The sequence below is a fragment of the Hemicordylus capensis genome, chromosome 4 (assembly GCF_027244095.1).
Source record: "Hemicordylus capensis ecotype Gifberg chromosome 4, rHemCap1.1.pri, whole genome shotgun sequence".
Taxonomy (NCBI): domain Eukaryota; kingdom Metazoa; phylum Chordata; class Lepidosauria; order Squamata; family Cordylidae; genus Hemicordylus; species Hemicordylus capensis.
In genome coordinates this window covers 300,563,411-300,590,296 of record NC_069660.1, presented here as the reverse complement: position 1 = coordinate 300,590,296, position 26,886 = coordinate 300,563,411, and the positions used below count along the sequence as shown (strand labels likewise).

The following is a 26,886-nucleotide window of genomic DNA, read 5'->3' as shown; positions in this document are numbered from 1 at the left end:
CACTCTTCCTAGTCTTATGAATGGGCCTGTTTATCTGGGACTGATAGCTAGCAAGTTGTTTTTATGTGGTAAATATCTGCAGTTAAGGACTGTTTATCATTGCCAAGACTTGCATTTCTTATTCCCTTCCTGCAGCACTGATGGTCCTTTTATGAGTTCAGGAAAGAGGGGAAGGAGTCAAGTACAGCAACTCCTGTCCTTTTCCTCCACTTCAAGAGATGATGGGGTCACCTACCCTTGGGTTTGGGATGCAGTTCATTCATTACCAGAAATCATCTCCCAGATGATCCCAGTGCCTTTGAGAGCAGCTTGGTATGGCTGCTCTCAAAGGCACTGGGATCATCTGGGAGAGCTGATGTAGCTGCTTTTCACACCAGTGTTACCTCCAAGACACTCAAGCTTGCCAACTGTGTGACTAGCAAGGGGCAGAGAAAGAAATCTTCTAAACCAGAAATATGGGGGACAGAGAGTTACTTCACACGACAATTTTCCTTTACATACACATACACACCATTTCCTTGTAGGGAAAAAATGTATGCCATCACATATGGCAAATAGGCACAACTAGGAACCAGCCACATGGAAGTGAATTCATGTTGGGAAGCCACCATGTGTGGCATGGCCCTTAGTTGCCTGCATATTGCACCAAATATGTCCCTTCCCAAGGCCCCTCACAAGAGAGGTTATCCTGGACTGCATTTATAAAATGCACAGATCCATCCACCCAGTACCTCTGCCACACATGATGGCATCCCAAACTCAAGAGTAGGAGACCCCACCATATTTCACCTTGTGCAGATTGAGTCAAGATTTCTGAGACTTTGGGGTAGACAGTATTGTGTACATAATGTCTACATATGTCTGTCTTTTCTAGATTGTAAAACTGGCTACCTATGGAATGCTCCCAAAAAACCTTCACAGAAGAACTATGATGCAAAGGCTGCATCTCTTTCCTGATGATGTGAGTCAGTAGCTGGGTCATTAATGTATTGGTGTTTGTGTTTTAACCGTGTGCATTTGCTTCTTGTGGAATAGAACCTGGGACCTTCTGCATCTAAGCAGATGCTCTACCATTCAGCTACAGCCCCATCCGTAGCAAAGTGCATTAACTCTGCGCATAGAAATAGCAAATTCCAGGGAGAAAGAGAGAGCTTCAAGTAGTCAATAGAATGTGTAAGAGGAGATCCCTTGAAAGAGCATCCCAGTGGGTGGGTACCACAACTAAAAAGTTCCTGCTCTGTGCCCACTGCTATTTCGCATGGACAAGGGCTGGTACACACACCGATTTGACGAGATGACCTAAGGGTACGAGGAGGCATGCAAGAGAGGAGAATACTCCCTCAGGTATGTAGGACCCAGGCTATGAGGGACTTTAAACATCCAAACCAGCACCTTGAGTTGCACACTCTGTGGAGGAAGTTGATACTAGCATGTGGCACAACAGCATAAGTTTCTTTAGAAAATTAAGTGATGCATGTGAGAATCAAAAGAAGCACTAATGGGCTATTTGTCCTGCTCTCATCCTCAGGTTATCCCTGATGAAATACGCAAAAATCTGATAGAGGAACTTCCACAGCCCCGCAAAGTTCCTAGGAAGCTAGATGAATATACACAAGAGGAAATCGATGCTTTCCCAAAGCTCTGGTCCCGGTAAGTTTGTAAAAGCCCTTGAAAGGAGTGTTTATGACTGCATGTGTGAGAGATTAGCTTTTAAAAGAATTGATTAACCTTTAAGTGGATAAGATATGTTTTAAGAATTTGAGGCAAACTGTTCTCTTGAAAGTGGATAAAACCACACAACTACGTTCCTGCAGTTTTGGGATTATTTTAAGCATCAGATTTTTTTATTTTGTTGGTTTTTTGCTTTATATAAATGTTTGAAGGAAATAAGCAATTCTGTAATCTTTGTTCAAGTTAAAGAAGCAATGGACAGGCATTTGTAGAATCCTTTGTTTAGAAGGAAGAGTTTGGAAAACAAGTGTGGCAATGGAGTGAAGATGTCCTGAAACACTAGTCGAATTGTTAACTGATACTGCCAGATTGTTTCCTCATCCTAAAAAGGAGTCAATGGATGTTTTCATAAGTTCCTATTAATCTTAAACCTTTGCAGCTTTATGCTGTTAAATTGGAGACTCGTTTCGGCACAATTAAAGAGGTCACAGGAAGCCAGCTGTTTAACACGGACAGATTCCATGTGATATAAAGCATGAAAACGGTACTTAGTGGTACAACCTATAATTAGTAAAATGTGTGCATTGAGTGTCTGCCTTCAGTTGTGAGTATTAGGCACCGTTTCAACTGGAAAATTACAGGCCCCTTTCACTCTATCTGTCTGAGGAAGCGTGAGAAGCAAAATAACTCACCTCAGGGTATCACACACTTCTAAAAACATTTCTGCAGGAGTGGCCTGCATTTCTTCAGAGGAAGGAGGAGCATGTTGCTCCATTTTTTGAAAGTAAAAGTTCTTTTGTCCATTCTTGAGGCCTTTGATTCTCAGAGTGGCAGCAGGCCTTGCTAAGTGGATGCAGGTGGCAGCTGTGCTGTGGCATAATAGTTGGCTGTACATTGGGATGCCCCAGTTCACCTTTCGCCATCCTGAATGCGCTAGGTGGCCTTAGGCAAGCTCCTGTTCTCTCCACATCAACCTGACATCTCTGCAAAACGAGAAAAGGGTGATCTGGGCCTATCCCTTAGGTCTGATGTAAAGGTTACTGAGAGAATGTAGGTGAGGTATTTTGAACACTTGAAATGTGTTGAGTGAAGGCTTAGCAGTAGAGCTGCATTGCTAGGTAAGGCATAAAAACTCCCAAATCTGCTCATGGCCCAGCATATATTGCTTTAACACATGCCCTCCTCCCATCCCTTTAGTAGAGTGGCAATCCCTACCTCGTGTGATGCCAGGCACCCATCTTTGGCATCCAAACAGGATGATAGATTTATTTTTCTGCCTCCGAGAAGGGGGCTTTGAAGTGCCCTCTTATCAGGTAGAGAGGATAGTACTGTTACACTCAGGTTCTCTACAAAGTCTTCTTTTTTGCTTTGAGGGAAGAAAGATTGTCACCTGGTGTCTGAGGCAATGAGCTTCTTTCTAAAAGGGGAATATATTTGATAAGAAGGTAATTTCAATGAGAATCTGTCCAGCACTACAGGAATGTAGCAGCAGATTTTGTCCTGCTGGCCTGTCTGACAGGCTTCTGTGCCTCAGTCGGACCCTCCAGTCTCTCAATAGTACAACTGAAACAAAAACAAACAAAATTATCATCCTAGTAAACTAATTTGAACTTTCAAAGGCTAGGCCAAAATGAATTCTCCGCGACACCTTACAGAGTTGTAAGGATTACAAAGTAATCTGTGTGAAGTCCTTTGAAAATGCTTATTATAAGCTGGGCAAGGTTATTTCTTTCTTTTATTTAAAATATTTCTACCTTGTTCCTACAGTGCACGACTGCTCAGGGTGGTTCACAATATGAAGTTCTGCATGTTACTTGCTATAAACCATGCAGTGACACTGTTCACTGCTGTGAAGCGCAATAAGATATTTTTATTAGTGAGTAACCAAGTGCTCTCCATAGCTGAGAAGTAGCTACTTTTTGGTTACTATCTTTTGTCTGACACACATACATTCAGTAGCCCAAACTGACAAAATGCTCTTTTGTCTGTTTTATATCTCTTTGCCTCGTTTATCATGGGTCCAGATGTGGGTGCCCTACTGTTTCTGGAAGAGAGAGGGCAGATAAATTAAAGGGTGGTTTTGTTTGGGTTTTTTATCATTTGAATTTATGCTCAACCTGGCCTGTCAATTTGATATCCTGTCTACTGAATCTGAACCAAAATTAATTTTAGTTTCTGTTTAAGTCCCCCTATGAAACCCCCTATGAATCCCATCTCTGTCATGGGATGTGGTGATTGATGGCCACCAGCTTGGATGGCTTTAAATGGAGCTTAGACATATTCATGGAGGATAGGTCTATGGGCCCCCTCCAACCTCAGAGGCAAGTTGCCTCTAAATACCAGTTTCAGGGGAGGAACAGCAAGAGAGGGGGCATGCCCTCGCCTCTTGCCTGTGGGCTTCTCAGAGACATCTGGTGGGCCACTATGTGAAACAGGATGCTGGACTAGATGTGTCTTGGGCCTGATCCAGGAGTGCTGTTCTAATGAATGCTGCTGTTAATAACCTTCTCAACAAACATTGCAAAAAGTTCAAATTGCAGGGGGAGCAATTTGCAAGAAACAGGGTGGGGCTGCATATGCAAACCTGTCCAGATCCTAGTTTTTACAACAGAGAGAAATCAAGAAGCACCAGATTCTTGAATGCAGGAGTTAAAAATTGCAGGAGTACATTATTCTCCAAGTTGCCTACACCTGAATAGAAATTATTTTTTTTCTGGTAAAACATTATGCAAGTAGTCAAATACTTGAAAAGAAGGACTTGCTTTCCTTTGGAGCCATAGATTTTACCCAGTGGCTCAGTGTCAGACTGACAGAGCACTGTTTGAAAATGAGGGCTTAAAAAAGAAATCTGAAAAGGTCAGCAAATCCACATTTAAGCCTTTCAGCTGTTTAAAGTTAATCCTGTGATTTTTTAATTTATGTGATTATCCTGCCAGTATATTCTTGAGAATTGTGTTCTTTTTGCACAGAGGGCCCATCACCATATAGCAGTACTGCCCAGTGAGTGTCAGGCTGCCTTCTACAGCTCAGTTATGGAGAGGCGCATGGTAGTTCAAGGAGGTCTCTTAACATCTGCACTTCTAGTCAGTCTTCTCATCAGGATAAAAGCTGGGAAATAAAATATTCTAGCTAGAGAAGCACAGGAGGGTACCGATGAGACAAGGAGGCAGTCACTAATGAGAGAGCACTCCCACAAGTGTTTCCTGGTTGTGATCCTTTCAAAAAGTGGGAGCTACAGCCACAAGATAGGAGAAGGGGGCTGATCGCTGGTGAAAAAAACATACAGTGGTCCCTCGACCTACGAACTACTCGACTTACGATGTTTTCGAGGTACGAATGACAAAAAAGTCCGGAAGTCGTTGCCGTTTTAGATGCGGCTTACTCGACCTACGAATTTTTAGATGCGGCTTCCTCGACTTACGAATGTTTTCAGACCTCCGTGGATGCGCCCTTCGACTTACGAAAATTTCGACCTCCAAACGTGCGTTCGGAACGGATTAACATCGTAAGTCGAGGGACCACTGTAGTTATTTTCAGAGAGATAATTTTTCAAGAATGAGAGGATTCATTGTCTGATCTAGCAGATTTTTAAAATATGTTTTAAACCCTTGGCCTTACATTTTGGTTTGTGGTTAGATGAGCAGAAGCAATTCTCATAATGTGTTTATAGTCTGTGAAGCATCCTCTCCAACCAACTTCAGAACTGGCCCCTTGGTATATGGAAGATCTACGGAAGTTGAAGCAGCAAGGGTGACGACTGGAGCGCGAGTGGAGAGTGACTCAACTTGAATCTGACAGATTATGCCATAGAGCGCATTTAAAGACCTATGCTCTGGCAATACTTGCAACAAAAAAGTTATTCTTTTCTGCCCTTATTGTGTCCGCAAACTCATGTCTGGTGGACCCGTTGTGTGTTCTGGGTTGTCAGGGGGCTAGAATGTGCCCCTCCTCCCTTGAACCAGAATTTGGAACCATCGTTTTACCCACTGTGATGTTTTTAATGAGATTTTTGTGGACAAAATATCTTGTATTCGGGCCAACTTCGACTAAAATCCCACAGTTATTACAGTGCCTGAATCGGAGGTGGTTAGGCTGGATCAGTTTCAGTTTGTGACTCCTGAGGATGTGGACAAGCTGCTTAGAGCAATTCAGCCTATCCCCTCATACTATCTGGCAGGGAGGTTGTTGTAGAAGGCCTGGTAGAAATTATAAATGCTTCTCTGAGGGAGAGCAGGATGCCTCCTTGCTTAAGGAGGTAATCATTAGACCTCTTCTGAAGAAGCTTGCATTGGATCCCTTAGGGTTAAGCAGCTATCAGTCTGTCTGCAACTTTCCATGGCTGGGCAAGGTAACTGAGAGGATGGTGGCCTCCCAGATCCAGACAGTCTTGGAGGAAACTGATTATCTAGACCCATTTCAAACTGGCTTTAGTGCGGGCTGTGGGGTGGAGACTGCCTTGGTTGTCATGATGGATAATATCCAATTAGGAATTGATAGAGAAAGTGTGACTCTATTGGTCCTCTTGGATCTCTTGGTGGCTTTCGATACTATCAACCATAGTATCCTTCTTGAATGTCTGAGAGTGTTGGGGGTGGGAGGCACTGCTTTGCAGTAGTTCCACTCCTACCTTTCGGGCAGATTCCAGATGGTGTCACTTGGAGACTGTTGTTCTTTGAAATGTGAGCTTCTGTATGGCGTCCCTTAGGGTTCCATACTGTCTCCAATGCTTTTTAACATCTACATAGGAGAGATCATCTACATGGATCATTATATGGGAGAGATCATCCGGATTTTTGGTGCAGGGTGTTATCAATCTGTTGATGACACCCAAATCTATTTCTCCATATCAACATGATCAGGAGAAGGCATATCCTCCCTAAATGCTTGCCTGGAGGTGATAAGGGACTGGAAGAAGGATAATAAACTTAGACTGAATCCAGTTAAGATGGAGGTACTTATTGTGTGGGGTCAGAACTCAGGAGACTAGTTTGATCTGCCAGTTCTGGATGGAGTCATACTTCTCCAGAATGAATAGGTCTAGGAGTGCTTCTGGATCCACACCTCTCCCTGGTATCTCAGGTTGAGGCAGTGGCCAGAGGTGCTTTCTGTCAGCTTCTGCTGATACGCCAGCTGTGTCCGTTTCTTGAGATGAACAACCTCAGAACGGTGTTACATATGCTGGTAACCTCCAGACTTGACTACTGCAATGTGCTCTATATGTGGCTGCCTTTGTGCATAGTCCGGAAACTGCAGTTGGCATAGAATGCAGCAGTCAGGTTGGTCTCCAGGTCATCTCGAAGAGACTCTTATCACTCCTCTATCCTGGCTGCCCATAAGCTTCTAGGCAAAATACAAAGTGCTGGTTATAACCTATAAATCCCTAAACAGCTTAGGCACTGGATATTTAAGAGAATATCATCTTCACTATGACCCCCATCTCCTGTTGTGGTTATCCGGAGAGGTTCATCTGCAGTTGCCATCATTTCGACTGGTGGCTACACAGGGATGGGTCTTCTTTGTTGCTGCCCTGAGTTGCTGGAATGCACTCCCTGCTGAGATAAGAGCCTCCCCATCTCTGACAACTTTTTAGTTGTCAGAGGCAAGGTGTCAGATAAGATTTATTGCTTCACCTAAGCTTTTTAATTTGACTATGGTTTTTAATTGTTTTAAAGTTTTTATCTTCTCTGTATTAATTTGTTGTTGTTGTTGTTGTTGTAAACCGCCCAGAGACTAAGGTTTGGGGCGATAAACAAATTTGATAAATAAAAATAAATAAAAATAATTTCAGTATAATTAACAAATGCCAATTATATTGTAAATATATTCAAATATATATTCAAATATATTCAGATTTTTGAATAAAGGAGGCAACAAATCAATGGTAGGTTTTTATTAATAGAATATTTGCAAGTTTGTTCTGCTGTTATCTTTGTAATTATATACTAACAGATGAAGCATAACATTAAAGAACCCAATGAAACCATATTTTATTAAGAAAGCATGAAAGATAAGTTGACATTTTATTATAAGGCAGTACTGCTGTCATCAGCTAGTAATAACTCTGCATTCCTGTGTGTATGGCTCTCTCAAAGATGTAGAAAACCATAACTGTGATTAGACATAATGGTTTTTGTAGCTCACCAGTAACACAAAATGGACTAAAAGCAATGACCTGATTTGATATTGGATCCTTGGGGGAAATTTATGTCTATTTTCTTGTCATCTAGGGCTTTCAGAGTTGTTGTAGCTATAATGGCACCAATCTCTTAATTTCAGTTAAAAGATCGGAAGCAGACTGATGTTACCTCCCTGGAGTGAACCACTTCCCTGCTCTCTACTGTAACCATTATTGTTTATTGTTCAGTCTAAGCAGGATTCAGTCACTTTCAAATTACAGGAAGGAAGAAAATGGTTCTGATGGTTACATGTTTTAACCTTGGTTAACAGTTTGGCCCCATTACATTTGCACGCAGCATAAACACCTACATAATTTCCCTATTTATATTTCGTATGTATGTTTGGGGTTTTGCTTTTCAGAATAACACATTAAAAAGCCCAATTCTCTAAATTTTTATTTATATCCATGTAAACCACTTTGGGAACTTTGGTTGAAAAGCAGCATATAAATATTGGTTGTATTCATCATAAAATGTATTAGACCTTTATAATATGAACATGGGAAATGATTGAAGCATCACTTAATGGAAAACTATAAAACTAGTGAATGTTTACCCATAAATCTTATTTGCAACTGATCAGTTGCTCCATGGTAAAGGAGAATAAATAGGAAACTTCTTGTGAATTGGAATACATCTATTAGCATTAGCTCACTTCATAAACATCATGCTATAAATATAGTTTAGAAAACTTTAAATGTAGTTTCTAAATGTAGTTTAGAAAAAAGACGACTGTGGAGAGACATGATAGAGGTCTATAAAATCATGCATGGTGTGGAGAAAGTGGATAGAGAGAAATTCTTCTCCCTCTCAACAAACACTAGAACCAGGGGTCATCCTATGAAATTGATTACCAGGAAATTTAGGACCAGCAAATGGAGGTACTTTTTCACACAACACATAATCAGCTTGTGGGGTCTATCTACCACAAGATGTAGGGTCTTGTGGGGTCTATCTACCACAAATCTACCACAAGATGTGATGACAGCCAACAACTTGGATGGCTTTAAGAGGGGTTTGGATAACTTCATTGAGGAGAAGTCTATCATCGGCTACTAGTCAGAGGGCTATAGGCCACCTCCAGCCTCAAAGGCATGATGCTTCTGAGTACCAGTTGCAGGGGAGTAACAGCAGGAGGAAGGGCATTCCCTCAGCTCCTGCCTGTAGGCTCCCAGCGGCATCTGGTGGGACACTGTGTGAAACAGGATGCTGGACTAGATGGGCCTTGGGCCTGATCCAGCAGGGCTGTTCTTATGTAGCAGTTTGGAGACAGAAGATCAGATCAGAAGACCTGAAGGGGCTTTTGTGCTGGTGGACCCCCAGATTTCTGCAGGTAACGAAACCACGGATAACGAACTTTACAGACTGCAGATACGCAGAATCACAAATAGCGTTACCACGTATAGCAAGATCCACCTGTAATTATCACTTACAACATTGTGGCGAGAATAGTTAGTCCTAAATTATTGCTCACATAGGCTTATTTGCCAGAACAGAGATTCTGCAACATTTTTCTGAAGCTTGCTCCAATTCAAATATACTTTCAGGATATTTCATCCTAATCTGCAGATGAAATGCTTCAACTTAAGGTCTTTTGTCATTTTGTCTTCAAGTTACCAGTTATGGGAGCATTTTCAAAGGCATCACTTTTTACTATGTCAAAATGGGAATGAGAAGTCTCTCTAAGGAAATAAAAGAGGGTGTGTCCGATGGATAGATTATTCTTGTGTAAATTACTCCATTAAAACCATGGCTGCATTACCGTTAACCTTCTGCTTATTAAGAAAAGTTTTGGGAGCCACCATTCATGAAGAACAGCAGAAATTGAATTGCCTTCATGCTAAAAGAGCGAGAATAATAGCTCTGTATAGGGCCTTCTGTTTCTAGCACTTGTCTTGATAAACTTATATATCTTTTTATCGGTCATCTATTTGTTACTTCCCTAAAGGAGACAGTTGTTTTATTCCATCTGTGTTAGCCAGATCATTTCAGGCAAAAGTACCAGTAATAATAATACCCTGATTACAAAACGTAGAATTTAAACTTTTCATTCCCTTCATTGGAAACCAAGACTGCAGTCATACACTTAGCTGTAAGTAAGTCCTACTGATTTTAATCAGACATACTTCTGAGCAGACGAGTGTCGGATTGCATTGCCCTATAGAGAAAAGGTTTTCCTCAGAATAAGAGCAGTAGTGTTTATTATTGCATGGGCGAATATTACTCTCACAATCTGACTATGCACAAAATGGCAAAATAATAATATACAGAAGATGAAAAAGGGATGTTCCTAGAAGCATGAAATGTGACAGCTTTCCTTTGTAATAGCAATCTTCTGTAGTTTAAGCTTCAGTGCCTGCTTTCATGTTTACGTCATGCTTGTAGAGTTTGCAGAAGACAGTAAACCTGTAATGACCAAGTTCATAATTTTTCAGACCATTTTCCTTTTTAATAGGCCCAGCTTATTATACATTTCAATACTGGCAGCTTTGCATCATGCAGACTTTGGTTTCCATCTGCTTTTCTTGCACACACATTTTATTACTGTCTTGTCATCAAGCACTCTGGTCGCTGCCATTTTGTTGGGCAATCTCCATCTTCTTTCCTTTATACTAAGGAACTCCCTAGCATGGATGAGAGGAATGTCTGCCAAGATGGACACTGGACACCATTCTTGGGCATCCTTCCCTTCTGCTTCTCTCCCTTTCTGTTTGGCATGTACACCACAGGCTGTACCACATGCTTTGCTGGAACTGGTCAGAACTCCTTTGTGGCTCAAAACGTAGAGGTTTACCACCCAGTCTTCAATTTCTGCATACTAGCCGACCCTGCACAGACCATCTGTGCGCTCCTTGGGGCCGGCTGTTCCCCCCCTCCCTCTCCCTCCTGCCCCGTCTCTACTCTCCCTCCTGCCCCAAGCTCTCTAGCCCTCCCCCCTTCCATTTCTCCCCCCTCCAGACCACCACCTGCATAGAGCTTCACCGGGCGGCGAGTGGCCAAAAAGGACCCCTCCACTGCCATTCCTACTCCTGGGCGGCACACAGGAAGGCCTGCCACCCATTCCTCTCCCGCCCCGGCCTCCAATGGGTGCTGGGGCTGTGCCCCGCCACCTATTTCCTCCTATCCCAGGCTGCAACAGGCATGGGGGCTTTGCCCCCACCGCCCGTTCCCCACTCACCCCCTCTGGCGCCACGCAGGCCAGGGCCAGTCCATCCCGCTGCCTCCCAGCCCAGCTCTGCGGCCGAGACAGCCCCTCCCTCCTGACAACGGCTGGGCCAACCGGCGCCCAGCCAATAAGGTGCCTCCGCCAGCCAAACGGAGCTCAGCCAACCAGGTGCCTCCCTTGCCAGCACACATTGCCTTGCCATATCCCCATGATGGCTGGCTAAGATAATTAATTATAAAGATTTTTCCCGTTAAACTGTCTTTGTATTTTGACCAATAATTCCTGTACAGGTTCTAAGGAGAGTGAGTTTCTACTTAAATTTTTACAAGGCTGGAATTGCTTTCAGAAGCCAGGAATACCTGAGTTCTGTGTATTGTTGTAAAGATTGTAAAACAATTGAAGTTAATCTGTACGAAATCCACAAATGGATTATATATGGCTGTTTAAGTAGCCTTATGCTTGAAATGATGATTTTAACTCTGCAGAGAGTTTTGAGTCTGTATTGACTCCATGTCTGGGAATTCTTTCTCAGTCACTGAAGCAGCCGGAGTTCAAACTCATCAGTGCCCTTTTCAACTGTGTGTTTGTCCCTTGACAGATGTCTCTGTGTCAAATTATTGGTGTACACCACTAATACGTTAGCTGCAAGGCATTTGCCCCATTCACTCCTGATAGGTGCTTAAATCTTATTCTGAAAAGTCAAACGTGTCTGTGGCAAGGTGATGAATACCTGCCACTCATTATATGGATGTGGGGGTCACTTTTCTCACTGACGAAAGGGAGAGTGAACCTTGGGTGAGCTGGAGAATGTCATTTTGAGGGCTCCATATGCATATTGCTAATTTAGCAGGTAACTTCTTTAGTTCTGCTGACAAGTCTTGGTATTTCTGATTTGGCCAAAAAGAAATGCATAGCCTTGATGGAAGTATAAGGTTGTGGTGATAAAATCATTTCTACACTATTACTCCTGGCTGAATGTAACAATTGATTGAATATGTTAATCAGTGTCACAAAGTAAAGGATTTTCAATGAATATAGTATTCCAGAAACATTTTTTTTAAAAACACGGACAGGGCACTCTATTGCTGGGGCCTTTGGGACTATTATTATTATTATTTACGCAGTCAGATAGGTGTTATTGACTGGTTTGTTTTATACAGACATTGAGTCCTTCCCAAGGACCTGGGATGGCTGGATTTTCTTATCAATGTTGTTGCTATTATTATAGATATCGTCGCAGAATATAGGCTGTTCCCAGTAAAGTTGCTTTTTATAATTGGCTGATGGTGATTTCTGTGGCCCCTATGGTGTTGAGGTGCTCTTCAAGGTCTTTTGGAACTGCACCCAAGGCACCAATTACCACTGGGATTATTTTGGTCTTTTTCTGCCACAGCCTTTCAATTTCAATTTGTAGATCTTTGTATTTTGTGATTTTTTCTATTTCTTTTTCTTCTATTCTGCTATCCCCTGGTATTGCTATGTCGATTATTATACTGCTCTTCAGCCAAAGTACCCAAAGCAGTTTACATAGAAAAATAAACAAGATATGAATAAGATGGTCTCCTGTCCCCAAAGGGTGTACAATCTAAAAAGAAACATAAGGCAGATAGCAGCAACAGCCACTGGAGGGATGTTATGTTGGGGTTGGATAGGGCCAGTTGCCCCCCCCCCCCCCCGCTCAGTATAAGAGCATACCATTTGACAAGGTGTCTCTTTGCTCAGTTAGCAAATATCATTCTATAGATTCATTCTTTGCCCACCGTGTAGCTACTGAGTCAGAATGGTCCAGAAAGGAGTGAGAACTCCCATCCAAGGTAGCTCATTAATGAGGCAAGGTGAGGTGACAGCTCCAGGCAGTGCCTTTGTGATGAGGGAGGGAGTGTGGGCATCCCACTACCTGGCACCGCCTCACCTGACTGTCACTCCTGACTGCCCAGCTCACCCCAGAGATGGATTTTAAATTGTATGTTGGGCAGCAACAAAGAAGCTCCTCCCTCCCTCACTGTCTAATTTGAAGTTCAACACTTATCCCTGTAGCAGTGGGGAAAGGCTGAGGGGAGCTCACGAGGGAGCTGGTGCTGGCCCCACTCCTAATGCTGTTGTCTGTGTCGGGGGTGGGTGGGTGGGGGAGTGCTTTGCAGGTGACACCCGTGCAGACTCCTTGTATAGCCAGGGCAAATGGGGGCTTGTCTGGATGTGTTTTGCGTCTCTCTCTCCATGATGCATGCTTTGCTTTTTCCTTTGCAAGATGGTACTTTCACATTTATGGTGAAGGGGAGGGTTCCCCTCCCCCTTTGCTGAAATTCTGTGTTGGTCTGCAGTTAGTCTGCAGCATTTGTTTTGCAGAACGGTCCTCGGAACAAGAGGTCACTTTAGCTGGAATGCGCTGCGTGTGTGCGGTTGTGCTAATGAAGGCAGTCCGCTGTGACTCTACTTGACTGGAAGTTACCATTGCTGTCTTTCAATCATTATAGCAGTTTCTTGATCATTTATTTTTCCTTCCATTGAAAGTATGTTTTTCCAAGGGAAAATAATGTTTTAATAGTGTCCTTTTCTTTTCTTTTTAAGCATTGTCCTTGGGAAGATAATCTTTTGTTTTGGGAGATGATGATGATTTTCTTTAAATAGTGGCTGTTAAACATATGACATTGCCTTTAAAGTGAGTCACTCCATTTGTTTATCTAGGTTGATATCGGGGCTGTGGTCAGGAATCAGCCAAACAGTGCCCCAGGGGTCTATGCCCATCAGAAGGCCCACTCGACTGACCCCCTGAAGCAGCAATGCCCAGTTCATGTGGTGGACACTAGTGTCCAGTGTGGAGTGTCCTCTATGATGAGCCCATTTGTGGGTGGAAATGGTAGGGTATCACAGTGGTAGTGTGAGCCCCTCAGCCTCTCTTGTGTGTGCAATGGTCTCTCTTGGCTGAGAAGCTCACACTACCACTGCTATCCCCTACCATTGCCATCCACAAATGGACTCCTCACAGAGGACATTGCTCTGGGAGGAAGAGCCCATTCACTGATGGGAATGAGAGCAGGAAGAAGAGGAGGTGCTCCTGGGATTGCCTAGCCACTGGTCGCAGTGGCGGCAGATAGCTACCACCACCATGGGGAACTGGCAAATGGGGAGGAACCTTCTTCTGTGACAGCTCCTCCCACAGGCACACTCCCCATCTGCTGATGGAGAGAGTTAGAGTAGGAGCCACCAGTCACCAAGTTGCTCTCCTGCCAACATAAAACTATCCCTCATCACAGGGACCAGTGATACACGTGTTGATGGGCCCAACAGACCTGGAGCCAGCCCTGCCCAGTCATAACAACTCTCACTGGGTCTCCAAGGTTCTCAGCCTTGGAATGCTTTTTTACAACTGGAGATGCTGGAGATCGAACCTTGGACCCTGTGCATGCAAAGCTTGTGCTCTACCACCAGACAAATTGGTTCTATCCAGCTGTTCACTTTCATTAATTAAATCCAAAGTTGGCTAGTGTCCATACGAATTGGTCTGAATACATGTTGGTTTGATCTTTGCTTGTATATACCAGTGTGTGGCACTATACTTAGACACCTTTCTTTTCTGAAGCAAGATCTTGAATTGTAATATATCTGTAGTGTAAATCAGTTGCCTGTTGTCTGATTGGACCAGCACCACTGAATCCTGAGTGGATCCCAGCGCGCTGTGATGGGAAGGGCCATCTCTCAGTGGCACAGTACATCTTTTGTATGCAGAAGATCATAGTACAGATCTCTCCCCCTGCCCCCTTCAATTTAAGATCTCAGTACAGTTATTTTTCCATTTAAGGACTTGCCTTGGAAAAGAAAGTTGTGTAAAAACAGCATTCTCCATGTCTGTCTCTTCCCAAGTATGCTGTCTGAGTTATGCTTCACCACCATTCCTTTCTTCTCTTGAAGGAACCCTGCCCATTTCTCTTTGTGCTAAAACACCAGCAACTAGGAGATGTAAAAAAAAGAAGAAGAAGAAGCAGAGTGCATTGGCTTTTCTGCTCTCTTAAACAATCAGGTTGTCTCATGGTGTTAGCAGAATTCTTTACATAAAAAGCAGCCAATATCATTGGTTTCCATAGCTTTTTTTTTTAACTCCCTCCCCTTCTTAACTCCCACTACCACTTGAATAGCTAAAGTATTCTTTTAAGTTTTGCAGCAGCATTCCTTTTCTCAAAGGACATTTTTAAAGGGTGGGAAGTAATTCTAATCTTGCAGGATTAATGGTTAGGTCACATGTGTGGGGCTCCCAGATCTGATTTTTGTTGTGGTTAGGTTGGGGGGTGGGGGAACCATCCCATAAACCTGGACCAAGAAGGCTTCTGATGCTATAGGTGGGTGATGGGCTGCTTTGATTTTCTCACCATTGTGTCCCCAGCTTGGAGCATTTTCACAGCTGCCTCCCAAGACCTGGCAGTGGTTCAGGTTTGTGACATGCGTATGCACCCCTCAGATGCTGAGGCAGCGGTTTGAGTTGCGTCGCCTGGGCAGTTGGGGTGCATACCTAGGAATGTCTTGTGACTCTGTCTCCCCAGCATTCCATTCAAACGCCGTAGGTGTTTTTAACAAATATTGATGGGAGAAATGAAAGGGCCTTTCATGCATGACCAACCGCTTTTAGCAGGCTGCCCTTTCTTTAAGAAGATACGAAGGGTGGAACGCGGGATGTCCGACTGTGCTGTCTCAGAGGCACAAAACGGTGAAATGCTTTAGGTGGCTAAAAAGCCCAAAAGAACTCTGCAGTGACAGCTACCATCTATTGCTCAAACTAGTTGTCTCTGGTTGCACTCTGTGTTAATTAGAAGACATAGGCTTCGTTCACAGGGCTGGCATCATGTTCCAATCCCCCCCCCTCCCCACTCAGTGTCAATAATGCACCTTGTGAGGTAGGCACTCCCGGGGGATGCCGTATGCACTGAGGTCCAAATCACGTTAACTCCAAAAAGAAGGGAAGGGAAGACCCTGTGGGTTGACCCTCTGCATACTTGGGCATCCACATGCTCTCACCATCAGTGTCTGGCAGAATAGTGGTGTGCATGGAACCACACCTCCGTGGTCCGGCGCCGGCAGGGTGTGTGTGGTTCTTTAAGGGCAGGGGGGTGCACTTAGCCCTCCCACTGCTTTCCCCCCGCCCGCACTCCTTTCTAAAAAATGTTCTTGGGGCGGCAGCGTACCTCCCTGGCACCCCGCCCCCATTTTCAGCTGGAAGTACCACGCGTGCGTCCGCACGTCCAACATGCGCCTGCGACATGCGCGCACACACACGGTGCTTCTGGCCGGAAGCGGGGGCAGGGGCGGCAGGGAGGTACGCTGCCGCCCCAAGAAGTTTTTTTTGTTTTTTTTTTAAAGGAGCGCCGGTCCGGGGAAAGCAGTGGGAGGGGTAAGTGGACACACACACACCCGCCCTTAAAGAACAAACACACACACACGGTGCCAAACCTTCAAACTGTGCCACGTTCGAACCGGTTCGGAGTCCTCTACAATGGCCTCCAGACCAGTTTGTGCACATCCCTATGGCAGAAGCCGCCTGCAGATGTAATAAACTAACCCAGCTCCTGGGGGTGCTGGTGTCTTGTCAGGGTGGGCTGGCCTGGGCCAGGTTCCACTCTTGATCACTGCGGCAGCTCCTTTTACCTTTCCAGCAAGAAAGTGTTCCTTAGCAACATGTCCTACTAATGTGCTAATCTTTGGAGGAGGCTTATAAAGAAGTCACACAGGCTACTCTGCACACTTCTTTTCCTCTGTAGAAGCATCATGTGAGAGAAGGATATTTCTCCACTTTAAAAAAACATCTATTTGTATCCCACCCTTACATGGGTCTCCCATCCAAGATAGTGCTCAGGCCCACACTTTCTGCGTAACCTCAGCATTGCTGCCTGTAAGCCCCCTGCAGCCTTTCATTGGGCCTGGAAGGAGTGCTTCAGAGAGTGCTGGCATCCTGAGGTATGGCTGTTGCCTGCAAGACACCCCCCCCCCACCCCACCCCAAGGGCACCTTCTTTTAAACCTCCCAGAGATGAAGGATGCTTTTGGCCTCAAAGAGACAGGGAACTTTTGATTCGCCGTCAATTCTTATTTTTGACAGAAGACAGAGGCAGTCTGCCTACTGGAGTGGTTTGAGATGGGCCACACCCACAGGCACCTATGGGAGAGGTAGGCACAGGTTCACAGTGATCCTTCTATCTGCTCCTCCTGGTTTTCCTCTGCTACTATCTGAACTGTTGTCATGTTGACTTCAGCACTGTTTGCTATGCAGTGCCCAGGGCCTAAGGGGCTTCTGTGGGGGCAGGGACTCCCTTTCCCCAGTGAAGACAACCCTGCCTTCCACAAAGAGAAGATTCTTTCCCACAAGTGAAACTGGACGATCCTGAAAAAGGGAATTTAAAATAAGTCAGAATTTCCCTTTAAATCAGCAAAACCTTATAATTACGCTTGCCCTCCCAAGAGACCAAGTGCGGCATATTACTAATACAGCAAACTGAAGCTGAGAGATAATGACTTGCCACAGGCCACAGAATGAGTCCAGAGCAGAAGTGAGATTTGAACCCATATCCCTCGACCAATCTGCCAGACTGTTCTCAAAGCTGTGTGTCTCCAATTCTGATCCTATCCGTTTGTGCTCTCAGATTTAGCCATCTGACATACAGAGAGGCCAAGGACTAAAAGCAGGGATCCTCAACGTTGGGCCCCCAGATGTTAGTGGACTTCCATAATCCCAAGCCCCAGTGGCCTTTGGTTGGGGATTATGAGAGTTGAAGTCCAATAACATTTGGGGGCCCAACATTGAGGATTCCTGGACTAAAGGGTTCCAATGGGCTGATATTACAAGGAAGCAGATTTGGGGTGGGCATCAGCATTTCCTCACTGTAAGAACGGTTGAACATTCTGCCTCATGAAATGGTGGGCTCTCCTTTGCTGGCATTTTTCAAACCAAGGCTGGGCAGGCATCTGGCAAGGAAGATCTAGCACAGGGGTAGGTAGCCTTTGCCACTCCTGCTGCACTCCAACTACAACTTCCATCACCTTGAGCCACAATGAGAATTGTAGTTTGACACCAGCTGGAATGCTATAGAAGTTTCCTGTGGAAAGCAGGAGGTTGGACCTCCAAGGCTAACACACTCCAGCGCTAATATCCTGTGGTTCTGGGATTGTATGTTGGTGGCAAACCAAACCCCCTCTCTCTTGCCCACTTTTATGCACTGAAGAGTGGTGCTTTCCCAGGCCCTGCCATACATTATTGATTCTGCACATGTTCTAAAGCACTTCATCCTCTCCCCAGGATGAAGTCTAAATTTCTAACCCATTTCTTCCCAAAGATCTTCACTTCCTCTGTGCAGTTGTCAAAGGTCATGCACTTTCTAAAGTTACGCTGAGCTGATCAGTTCCAAATGCAGAATCATTTGTGTGCTTTTGTTAGGGGAATCTCTGAGAGAGGGAGGAGGAATATTCCAGATTTTTATGGCCATCACTCGGGGATATCCATTGACTCTCACAAGTGATTTCCAAATCACTTGCTTTGGATTGCAGGCAGTTTTTGTTTTGTAAGCCTATACTCCCTCTGGCAAAACACTGAAACTGCTGTTGCCAGAAGCAGTTGTCTTCAGGGCTGAGCTGTGCCAGCACCTAAAACACCGTTCTCTTAGTTTGTTCAAATTCCTCTTTCTACCCAGCTCATCCAGGAGCCCTCTCCGTTTCTGTTTTTGAAAACCAAGACTTTGATTTTTCTCCACCATTCAACTTTGTCTTCACCCACAACTGCCACAAAGCCCAAGTGCCTGGACCTGCCTGGGTGTCTGGCCATCTTGTCATTCTCACCTCTCCCTTTCCTCCCTCTGTTGTCCCACCAATAGCACAATTTAGGGACAAACTGGATGGAACTGGAGCACAGAATTGGCCCCTGCATGCTCTCTGTGTTTTGGTGGGTGGAGTTTGGTGTTTGGTGTGTTCACTAAATAGTGAGGGGGTGCTGATTGTACTTGGAACTGTGGGTTGGGGAGGGGGGCCTTTAACTCTTGGCCCATGTCATGGTCTGAATTGTGTCCCTCCTCCCAACTGCTGTTTGCCCCAGGTGGAAAGCTCCCATTGGTGCCACTGGGACCATCTCACCCAGGGCTCATCCAGGAGGCCCAATCAGGGTTGGGGCCAGAGTGGGGACAAAGGCTTGAAGCACCCTTCCTCCCAGGCCATAGTTGCTTTTGGGGTCAGCTCTGCCCTACACACACACACACACACACACAACGGCTACTTAGCGCCCCTCCCCCCCAAGAGCACACAAAGGGTCAAACGTGCTTAAAGTAACTTGTAGTTTGACCTTCACGTTGTGAGTTTCTTGGGGCAGGGGCCATCAATTTCTTCTTTTGTGAGTCTGTACAGAGCCATGTAAACTGCTAGTGTTCTGTACAGGAACTTTAAAAACAAACAAACAAACCTTTACAGGAATAAACTTTTAAGCAGAAATGTAATTTTGTTCCGCAAACATTAATCAAAACAGATGGTGGAGGAGCTGCAGTGGGTCTGTGCTCTTTGTAGTAAGACAACCTCCATTCATAGGCTGACTGGACTGAGAGGCCAATGACACCCCAAGGAACGTGGAGCTGCAGCAGCCGGGGAGGGGAGTGCACATTCTTGTGGCGCAGGAGAGAAAAGACTTCCTTTTGGATGAGAAGCACAGTGGATTGTTCCAACTATTGGTTGTTGCTTTGGGGTGCCATTAGTCATGTGTAATATTTGTGCTCAGTCCTTCTTCCAAAAACCTATGGTTGCATTCATGGGACTCTTCTTCTCACAATAGTTATCTAAGGTAAAGAGTGGGTGCCTGAGAGTGGTCCTAGGGCAGGGTTTCTTAACCTTGGGCCCCAGATGATGTTGGACTACACCTCCCATCATCCCCAGCCATGGCCCTTGTGGCTGGGGATGATGGGGTTTGTAGTCCAACAACATCTAGGGACTCAAGGTTAAAAAACCCTGCCCTAGGTGCTCCAGTTTGCTTAACAGCGGAGTGGGATTTTGAATCTAGAGCTCCCTGGTCCAGCTTTCAAACACATGATCCACTCTGACTCTTCCCAGTGTCCTTGCAATAAAATCATTCCCAGCGACCTAAATACAAGCTGGCTTAAAGCATTGCCCAATCGCTTTGAATGAAACTTCTCCAGGATAGGGGAATTCCAGAAGTCTATTCCAGAAAATGCAGAATAGATGCAACATTGACCATAGAGACATGCTGCGGGGGAAGAGAGTGAAAAGGTTGCGCCACAGGCCTGGAATGCATGGAAGGCCGTCTCGCCCAGTGTTTCCCAGCCCCTGTGCTGCCGGACACTCGCTGCTGCACCACACTGACCTGCGTGGAGTCAGCTGCAAAAGCAGGGAGTTCTCCCCTTTTGCAGCTGATTGGCCCCCTAATGTACCCGAAGGGAGGTCCTCACTTCCTGATGCATCAAGGAGCCAGTCAGCTGCAATGCCGGGACTTTAAAAATGAATTTAAAATGTATGTATGTTTGTTTGTTTGTCGATTGCCCTACTCCCATAGGACTCAGGGCGGCTTACAAGCAATAACATGCACAGCAATTATGTAGAGCCTTTGCAACTGGGAGTGCGGGGAGACACTGTTCCCTAATTTTCTTTTCCTAATCTAGGTGTGCCTTGGGGGAGGGGGCAAAAAGGTGGGGAAACGCTGATGTCGCCTCTTGGTTTGGGGCTGGCAAGTTGAGATGCACAAGGAGGTTACATCCCTAATCAAATGGCGATTCGGCCAACAGTGCCACCATCTTTTGATTAGCGTTCATTTTTCTTTTCTTTTCATGTAACAGAAAGATGGGCCTGAAAACATAAGTGGCTCCCAAATTGTAGGTTGGGGTTAAAAAGTGTATTCTGAGTTTGAAAAGGTTGAAGATGGTTGCTCTAGGCCAGGGGCAGGCAACCTTGGCACTCCAGCTCTTGCTGGACTGCAGCACCCATCATTCCCAGCTGTAGTAAATTGTGGCTGGGGCTGATGGGAGTTGTAGTCCAGCAACAGCTTGAGAGCCAAGGTTGTCTACCCTGACCTAGGCAGCTCCAGCTGCAGCAGGGTCTCTGCGCACGCACGCGCACACACACACACACCACCACCACCACCAGTCTCTTACAGATCAGCCTGTATTGACCAAAAGCTGGACCCCCTCTACAACTGGGAGAATCGTGGTTTCCTGTTTTTAAGCCTGCAAATGTGAGGGTTATGTCAGTCCTCCATTGCCTTTTGTGTAAATGTCTTCACTCTATTTAAACATTTCGTTTTTGAGTGCATGTGCAGTTTTTGTAATGACTAAAGACAGGAGTTGGAGCAGAGGCTGGTTGCCCACTCCTTCAGGTTTGTTCTGACTCTTGTATGTGGAAATGCTCCCGCTTGAGGACCTTTCACCTGGGCAGGGGAGGAGCTTGTCTTCTCTCTCTCGAAGGCCTCAGGTGCTTGGCTGAGAAAACCCTGTGTGGCCTCACTGTCGCAAAGCGTTTAGTAATGTACCGTCTTTTACAGCTGTCAGCAGATAAGATGAGAGAAAGAGCGTGCAACATTGTCATGTTGAGCTGCCAGTGCATCAGTATATCATGGCATGCCCTTTAGAAGTCTAAAGCGTGTAGTGAAGCTAATCTGCTGTGCAGTGTGGCAATTGGCTGGTAAACAACCCTCTAGTATAGACATCTGCATCATGGTCTGTCTCTTCACACCACTTTTATAAAAAGCCCCACGAAATGTTTAGCAAGCACCAGATGCAAAGAATTCCATATGGTTATTCTTCAGGGTAAATGTCAGGGTCTGGTCTCCAGATCATTGGAGAACTTGTGTGGTATGCAGTTGAGTTGATATATGTGGTCTTGCTTCATTTTTAGCAGTTGAACAATGCTGCTGCCAATTCAGCAATTATCATCTGCTCACCAGACCCCCAAATTATCTGAGGTCATGGGAATTGGAGGCTTCCTCCCTCCTCATTTTAGTGAAATTAAATGTTCTGAATTCTTCCCAATTTTTGTTAGACACATACATTTTTCTATTTGTATGTTAAAGTTGTCTACTGTAGTTTCAGAGTACAAGGATGACTAAGCTTCACTTTGGTAGTTTTCTTTCTTTCTTTCTTTCTTTCTTTCTTTCTTTCTTTTTTACTTTTTCTGCTTACCTTTGCTAAATTGTGCATTATTTTTCCCATTGCACAAATCCACTTACTTGGGACGGAGCCAGCCGAATGGTGGCCTGTGTTCGGCATGCCCAGCAGCCTCACCAATGATGCCCCGTGTGTGTGATGTCACGCACAGGGGTGTAGCTTGGGCTCTGGAGAGTCCCGAGCGAGCTCTCCTCGTCTCATTTCAGGCAGCATTTGCTGCCTGAGAGCACTTATTTCCCTTCCTCCCTCACTATATGGAGAGGAAGGGAAGTAAATGCTGCCAGGCAGCAAGCACTGCCTGGAAATTAGAAGGGGGGACTGGGGCGGGCCTTCTGGCAATCGGGCCACGCCCCCTTTGTGCATGATGTCACATGCAGCATATGGAGTGTATGATGATGTCCCCGTATTATATTTCCGTATGACCGATGATATCCCCGTATGACTGTATGATGAACGTCCCAGGTCCCGGGAGCGTATGATGTAGCATATGATGTCACGTATGAAGCGTATGATGTCACATGCAGCTGTATGGAGAGGAAGGGAAGTAAATGCTGCCAGGCAGCAAGAACTGCCTGGAAATTAGAAGGGGAGGACTGGGGCGGGCCTTCTGGCAATCGGGCCACACCCCATTTGTGCATGATGTCACGTGCAGCAGGGGCTCCAGAGGCCCTTTTCATTGGCAGCCCAGGTTCTTTGAACCCGTTTGCTCAATTATGGCTCCTCCCTGCACTTACTATTTATCCAGGTGCCACTACATGGCTATTCCTGCAATAATATTTTAGAAGAGCTCTGTTTCTTATTCTTGGTTTTATTTGACGTCCCTCTAAATGTATTTATTACCATTCTTTTCTTTTCAGGCCTAAAGACTTCCGAGAAAGGTAGTGGGAAGAATGTAAAAGAATTTGAAGAAGAAGCTACATCCCTTCTCTTTTCTTGAGGGCAGACACTGGAAGGCTCAGCATTTCAGTTTGGTCATTTGCATAAACCTGTAATTATCTGCTCTAAATATTGGAAAATATTTTCAGGTATAGGGCAGTATTATTTGATAGAAATGAATAATCTTTGACACAAAGTTAATACTTAAGACAGGTGTTTTATTTTTTTTAAGTCTGTTTCTTGCTAAGAGGTGACAATAAAAAGTACTTTCCTGCAAATATTTTTGGCATATCAATGCCAACATATATCTTTTTGGCCTTTGGGTGAACCTCTCTTATGGCACACTAGCTTTGAGCAAATGTGCTGGCATATTCCTTCTGAAGGCTACAGTCAACCGATGATCTCGCACTTAATTTCAGGCAGCCTGTTCCAGCTGGGTCTTGCACATGCATCTCTTCCTGGATTGGGAGCTTAGCGTGCAGCATCGATTAATAGATGGTTGTTAGTATCGACTTACTTCACCACCATCTGTCAGTTGTTGGGGATACAGAGGACTGACTATAGTTCTCCGTCCTTTTCTGGCAGCAGGGCAAGTGAAGGGAAGTTTGAATTCGGCTCCCTGCTCCTATCCCCACCACCACCACCGGCGCATACAGTAGATCAGCAATGGCCGGGTAGGCAGCCTCGGCTCTCCAGCTACAACTCTTGTCATCCCCAGCTGTAATAAATTGCAACTGGGGCTGATGGGAATTGTAGTCCAGCCACAGTGGAGAGTCAAGATTGCGTGCCCCTGGTCTAAGTTAACAGTGCCAACCATTTGGGGGATGATTGGGCACCTGCAGTTATGAACACAAAGCAGTGCAGCCCCCTTATGAGATCAATGATAACAAAAGTGAAAACAGCCGAGTTAAAGAATATCTGTTAAGACATTTGCCTGCCTGGGTACAATGCACCATCCTTGCCTAAATCACACTATGGGTATTTGAGGCACTTCAACTGTTAAATGCTTCATGGTTGCTCTAATCTGGGAGACCATCTGACAAAGGCAGTAACTCTCCCAGAATTAGAGTGACTAGATTTTGGAAGAAATCTTGAAACTGCACATCTGCCTCTTACTGGATTTGGCACATAAATACTAAAAATGTTTTAAAATAGCTTAAATTGGCATTGTTAATGAATGATCAGACAGCATCAGGGTTTTGTTTGGTTTTTTCTTTCCTGTGTGTAGTGCAGTTTTCCTATGATGTCAATAATTTACATGGAGTGAATGCAGTTTTCATCAGGACTATGAATTTACTGACGAGTCCTGACATTATAGAGGTCATTTCCAATGGCTATAACAAGCAATCTGGCTGTTATTCCTGTTTCATTATTTATATTTATGTCTGATACTGTTAGCCAAAATTAAAGGCTCAGAGTTCACATACAGTGAATGATAAATCTTTGGTCACATGGGAAGAATATGCAGCATTAATATAAGTAGGATGGACATCCTACAGCCTGCATATCAAAAATAACAAAACACACTTTTAACAAGGATTTGACACACATACCTTTAATACCTTCAGGCAGAGATTTGCCCCAAATAGGAGCATGCAGACGTTCCAGTTCCTTAAAAAAAGAAAAGAAAAAAGGAACGCCTGTTCTCCTGCCCCCTTGGCTCTCTGCCCCTCTTCCTGCCAACAGCACACAGCTCCTACGTGAGGGTTTTTCCTTGCCCAGCCAAGTGTTAGGTTTTCCTTTTTGGAGCTGTGCTGATCATTGGAATTCTGTGATTGACCCAGCCTGATCAACTAGAAGCAATTGTTACTTGCCAGAGTACTAGGTGAGTGGCTCATGACAAATGCATATTAAAATTATAAGATAGGTTTCAAATGTTCTTTGTGCTATTGTCATTCAGTGGGTTAGCAGTGACTTAGTTTTTCAGCACAATTTTTTTCCTGATCATTGAAGCAGATGCACACTTTACATGGAAATTAGACCTAATCATTTACTGAAATAAATTAGATGTTTGAATATCAACAAACAATTCTAGATAAATGTATGAAGAAAACTCTACATTTCCTTTAAGGCCCTCATTTAGATGCCACATGGAAACATGGTTTTATCAGAGATCCATCTGCTCACCCATCCTCTTGGTATGAGTAGAGGAAGTTTTAAACTTCTGATCCTAGTTTAGAGCAACTGGGACCCAGTTTTATATTGCAGCTGGTTTGAACAAACAGCAATTTGCTGTGTTCGGATGTCAGAGCAAATAACAGTTTGTTCTAAACAGGAACAGACATTTTAAACTTCCTCTGCTGCAGAGTCAAGAGGTAATTAACTGGAACCGCGATTAAGCTGTGAGTCCACATAATGCCCAAAATGGTCCTAGACCAATGCTTCACTAATAAGCCTTTATTAAGTGAGGAAACATTTCTTCACAGCCCAATTCAGCATACTTTCTCTGTGCCAGTGATGCCAAAATTGTAAAGAGTGTATCAGATAAAGGATATACTATTAACTTGACAGCACTTAGTCAGTCAGTCAATCAATCAATCAACATATTGAGGTAGCGAAGTTACATCAATTCCCATTACAAATGGTGATGAGCTTTTATTCTAGCTAGATTACTGTGTAGTACAGTCATCTGTCAGCCATTTTGGTGTGTTTTACTTGATTTAAATACACCTGCTGCTTCAAGAAATTCTGAACAGGTTTCTGCTGGCTTTAGTGAAGCAACACCTACCATCTTACTAGATAGTTTTATGCAGTTCCAACAGGTTTCCCCCCAATTTGTTGCCAGGCAGGGATTTGTACTTTTTGGGCCCTCCCCAGTGTCTCCTTGCATTAATATTAATCCTGTATAAAGAGCTTTCCAAACTGTTTATCCCAACTATTTATGCATTAGATATTCATCTCATGTAAATTTTCGTCACTCCAAATGTCTCACCAGCTGCAAGATTAGCTCATTATTTGGGGGGTTGTTAAAATGTACACTGTCAAGATTTTGGACAGGATATTAAGTATGACTTGGTTAAGGTTCCTAAAATTACAAATTCAAAGTGAGAAAAAGCAGCAAGTAACACTTCAGCAGCAAGTAACACTGACATCATTTGGATGAATAGGGCCTTTTGAGGTTGTGTATCAGTTTGGAGTCTTTATTGCATATCAGTTCAAGATATAATAAAAGGATTCTGTTTCAAACTGATTTTCAGCCTGCTGTCTCAAAGATGTCCCAGCTAAAGAGCAGCATAGTTCATGCTGCCTGCAGTATTCTTAATTATTATTTATTCTATTTCTATACCACCCTTCCAAAAATGGCTCAGGGCGGTTTGCACAGAGAAATAATAAATAAAATGGATCCCTGTGCCCAAAGGACTTACAATCTAAAAGAAACATAAGCTAGACACCAGCAACAGTCACTGGAAGTACTGTGCTGGGGGTGGATAGGGCCAGTACTTCCCAGATGTTGCCACCTAGTTCTTATACACTTTTTTTCTGGACCCAGAAGAATTAAGCAGCATCCCTCCTTGTAACTGCAGGATAGCCCAATTAGAATTGCCTCTCAGCATCTCAGTCTCTTCATTGCCCAAATCAGCATGGATGCATTTGAGGCAATGGTGGATTCCCATATGCATGCCATAAGGATTCCCATATGTCAGCTGGACTATGGTCTGTGGCAAGACATCTCAGTACAGCCCTACTCCTTGCCTTAAGATGATGCCCATATGTTGACACAGAGTGTGGATATATGTTGCAGAGGGCTTCTCTACCCAGCATGCACTTCATATTTAAAGATGTACTGTAGCCTTTTGGGCACCACTTGTATCGTGGCATTAAGTGCAGTTGGTACAAATGTCTTGACTAAAAAAAAAAAAAAAAATTGG

The 26,886-nt window shown here is 44.4% G+C and overlaps 1 protein-coding gene across 4 annotated transcripts in view; it reads left to right on the top strand.

Moving 5' to 3' along the window:
* MRPL13 (mitochondrial ribosomal protein L13) overlaps nt 1–23,295 on the top strand; it is a 48,209-nt gene extending 24,914 nt beyond the window's left edge. For all 4 annotated transcript variants that reach the window (XM_053246619.1, XM_053246620.1, XM_053246618.1 and 1 more), the window contains 3 exons: nt 875–961; nt 1,529–1,650; nt 22,999–23,295. In XM_053246619.1, the coding sequence (XP_053102594.1) occupies nt 875–961; nt 1,529–1,650; nt 22,999–23,023 (234 nt within the window). In that variant the 3' untranslated portion in view covers nt 23,024–23,295. The remainder of the gene's footprint in view (nt 1–874; nt 962–1,528; nt 1,651–22,998) is intronic.
* Nucleotides 23,296–26,886: the final 3,591 nt, after the last annotated feature.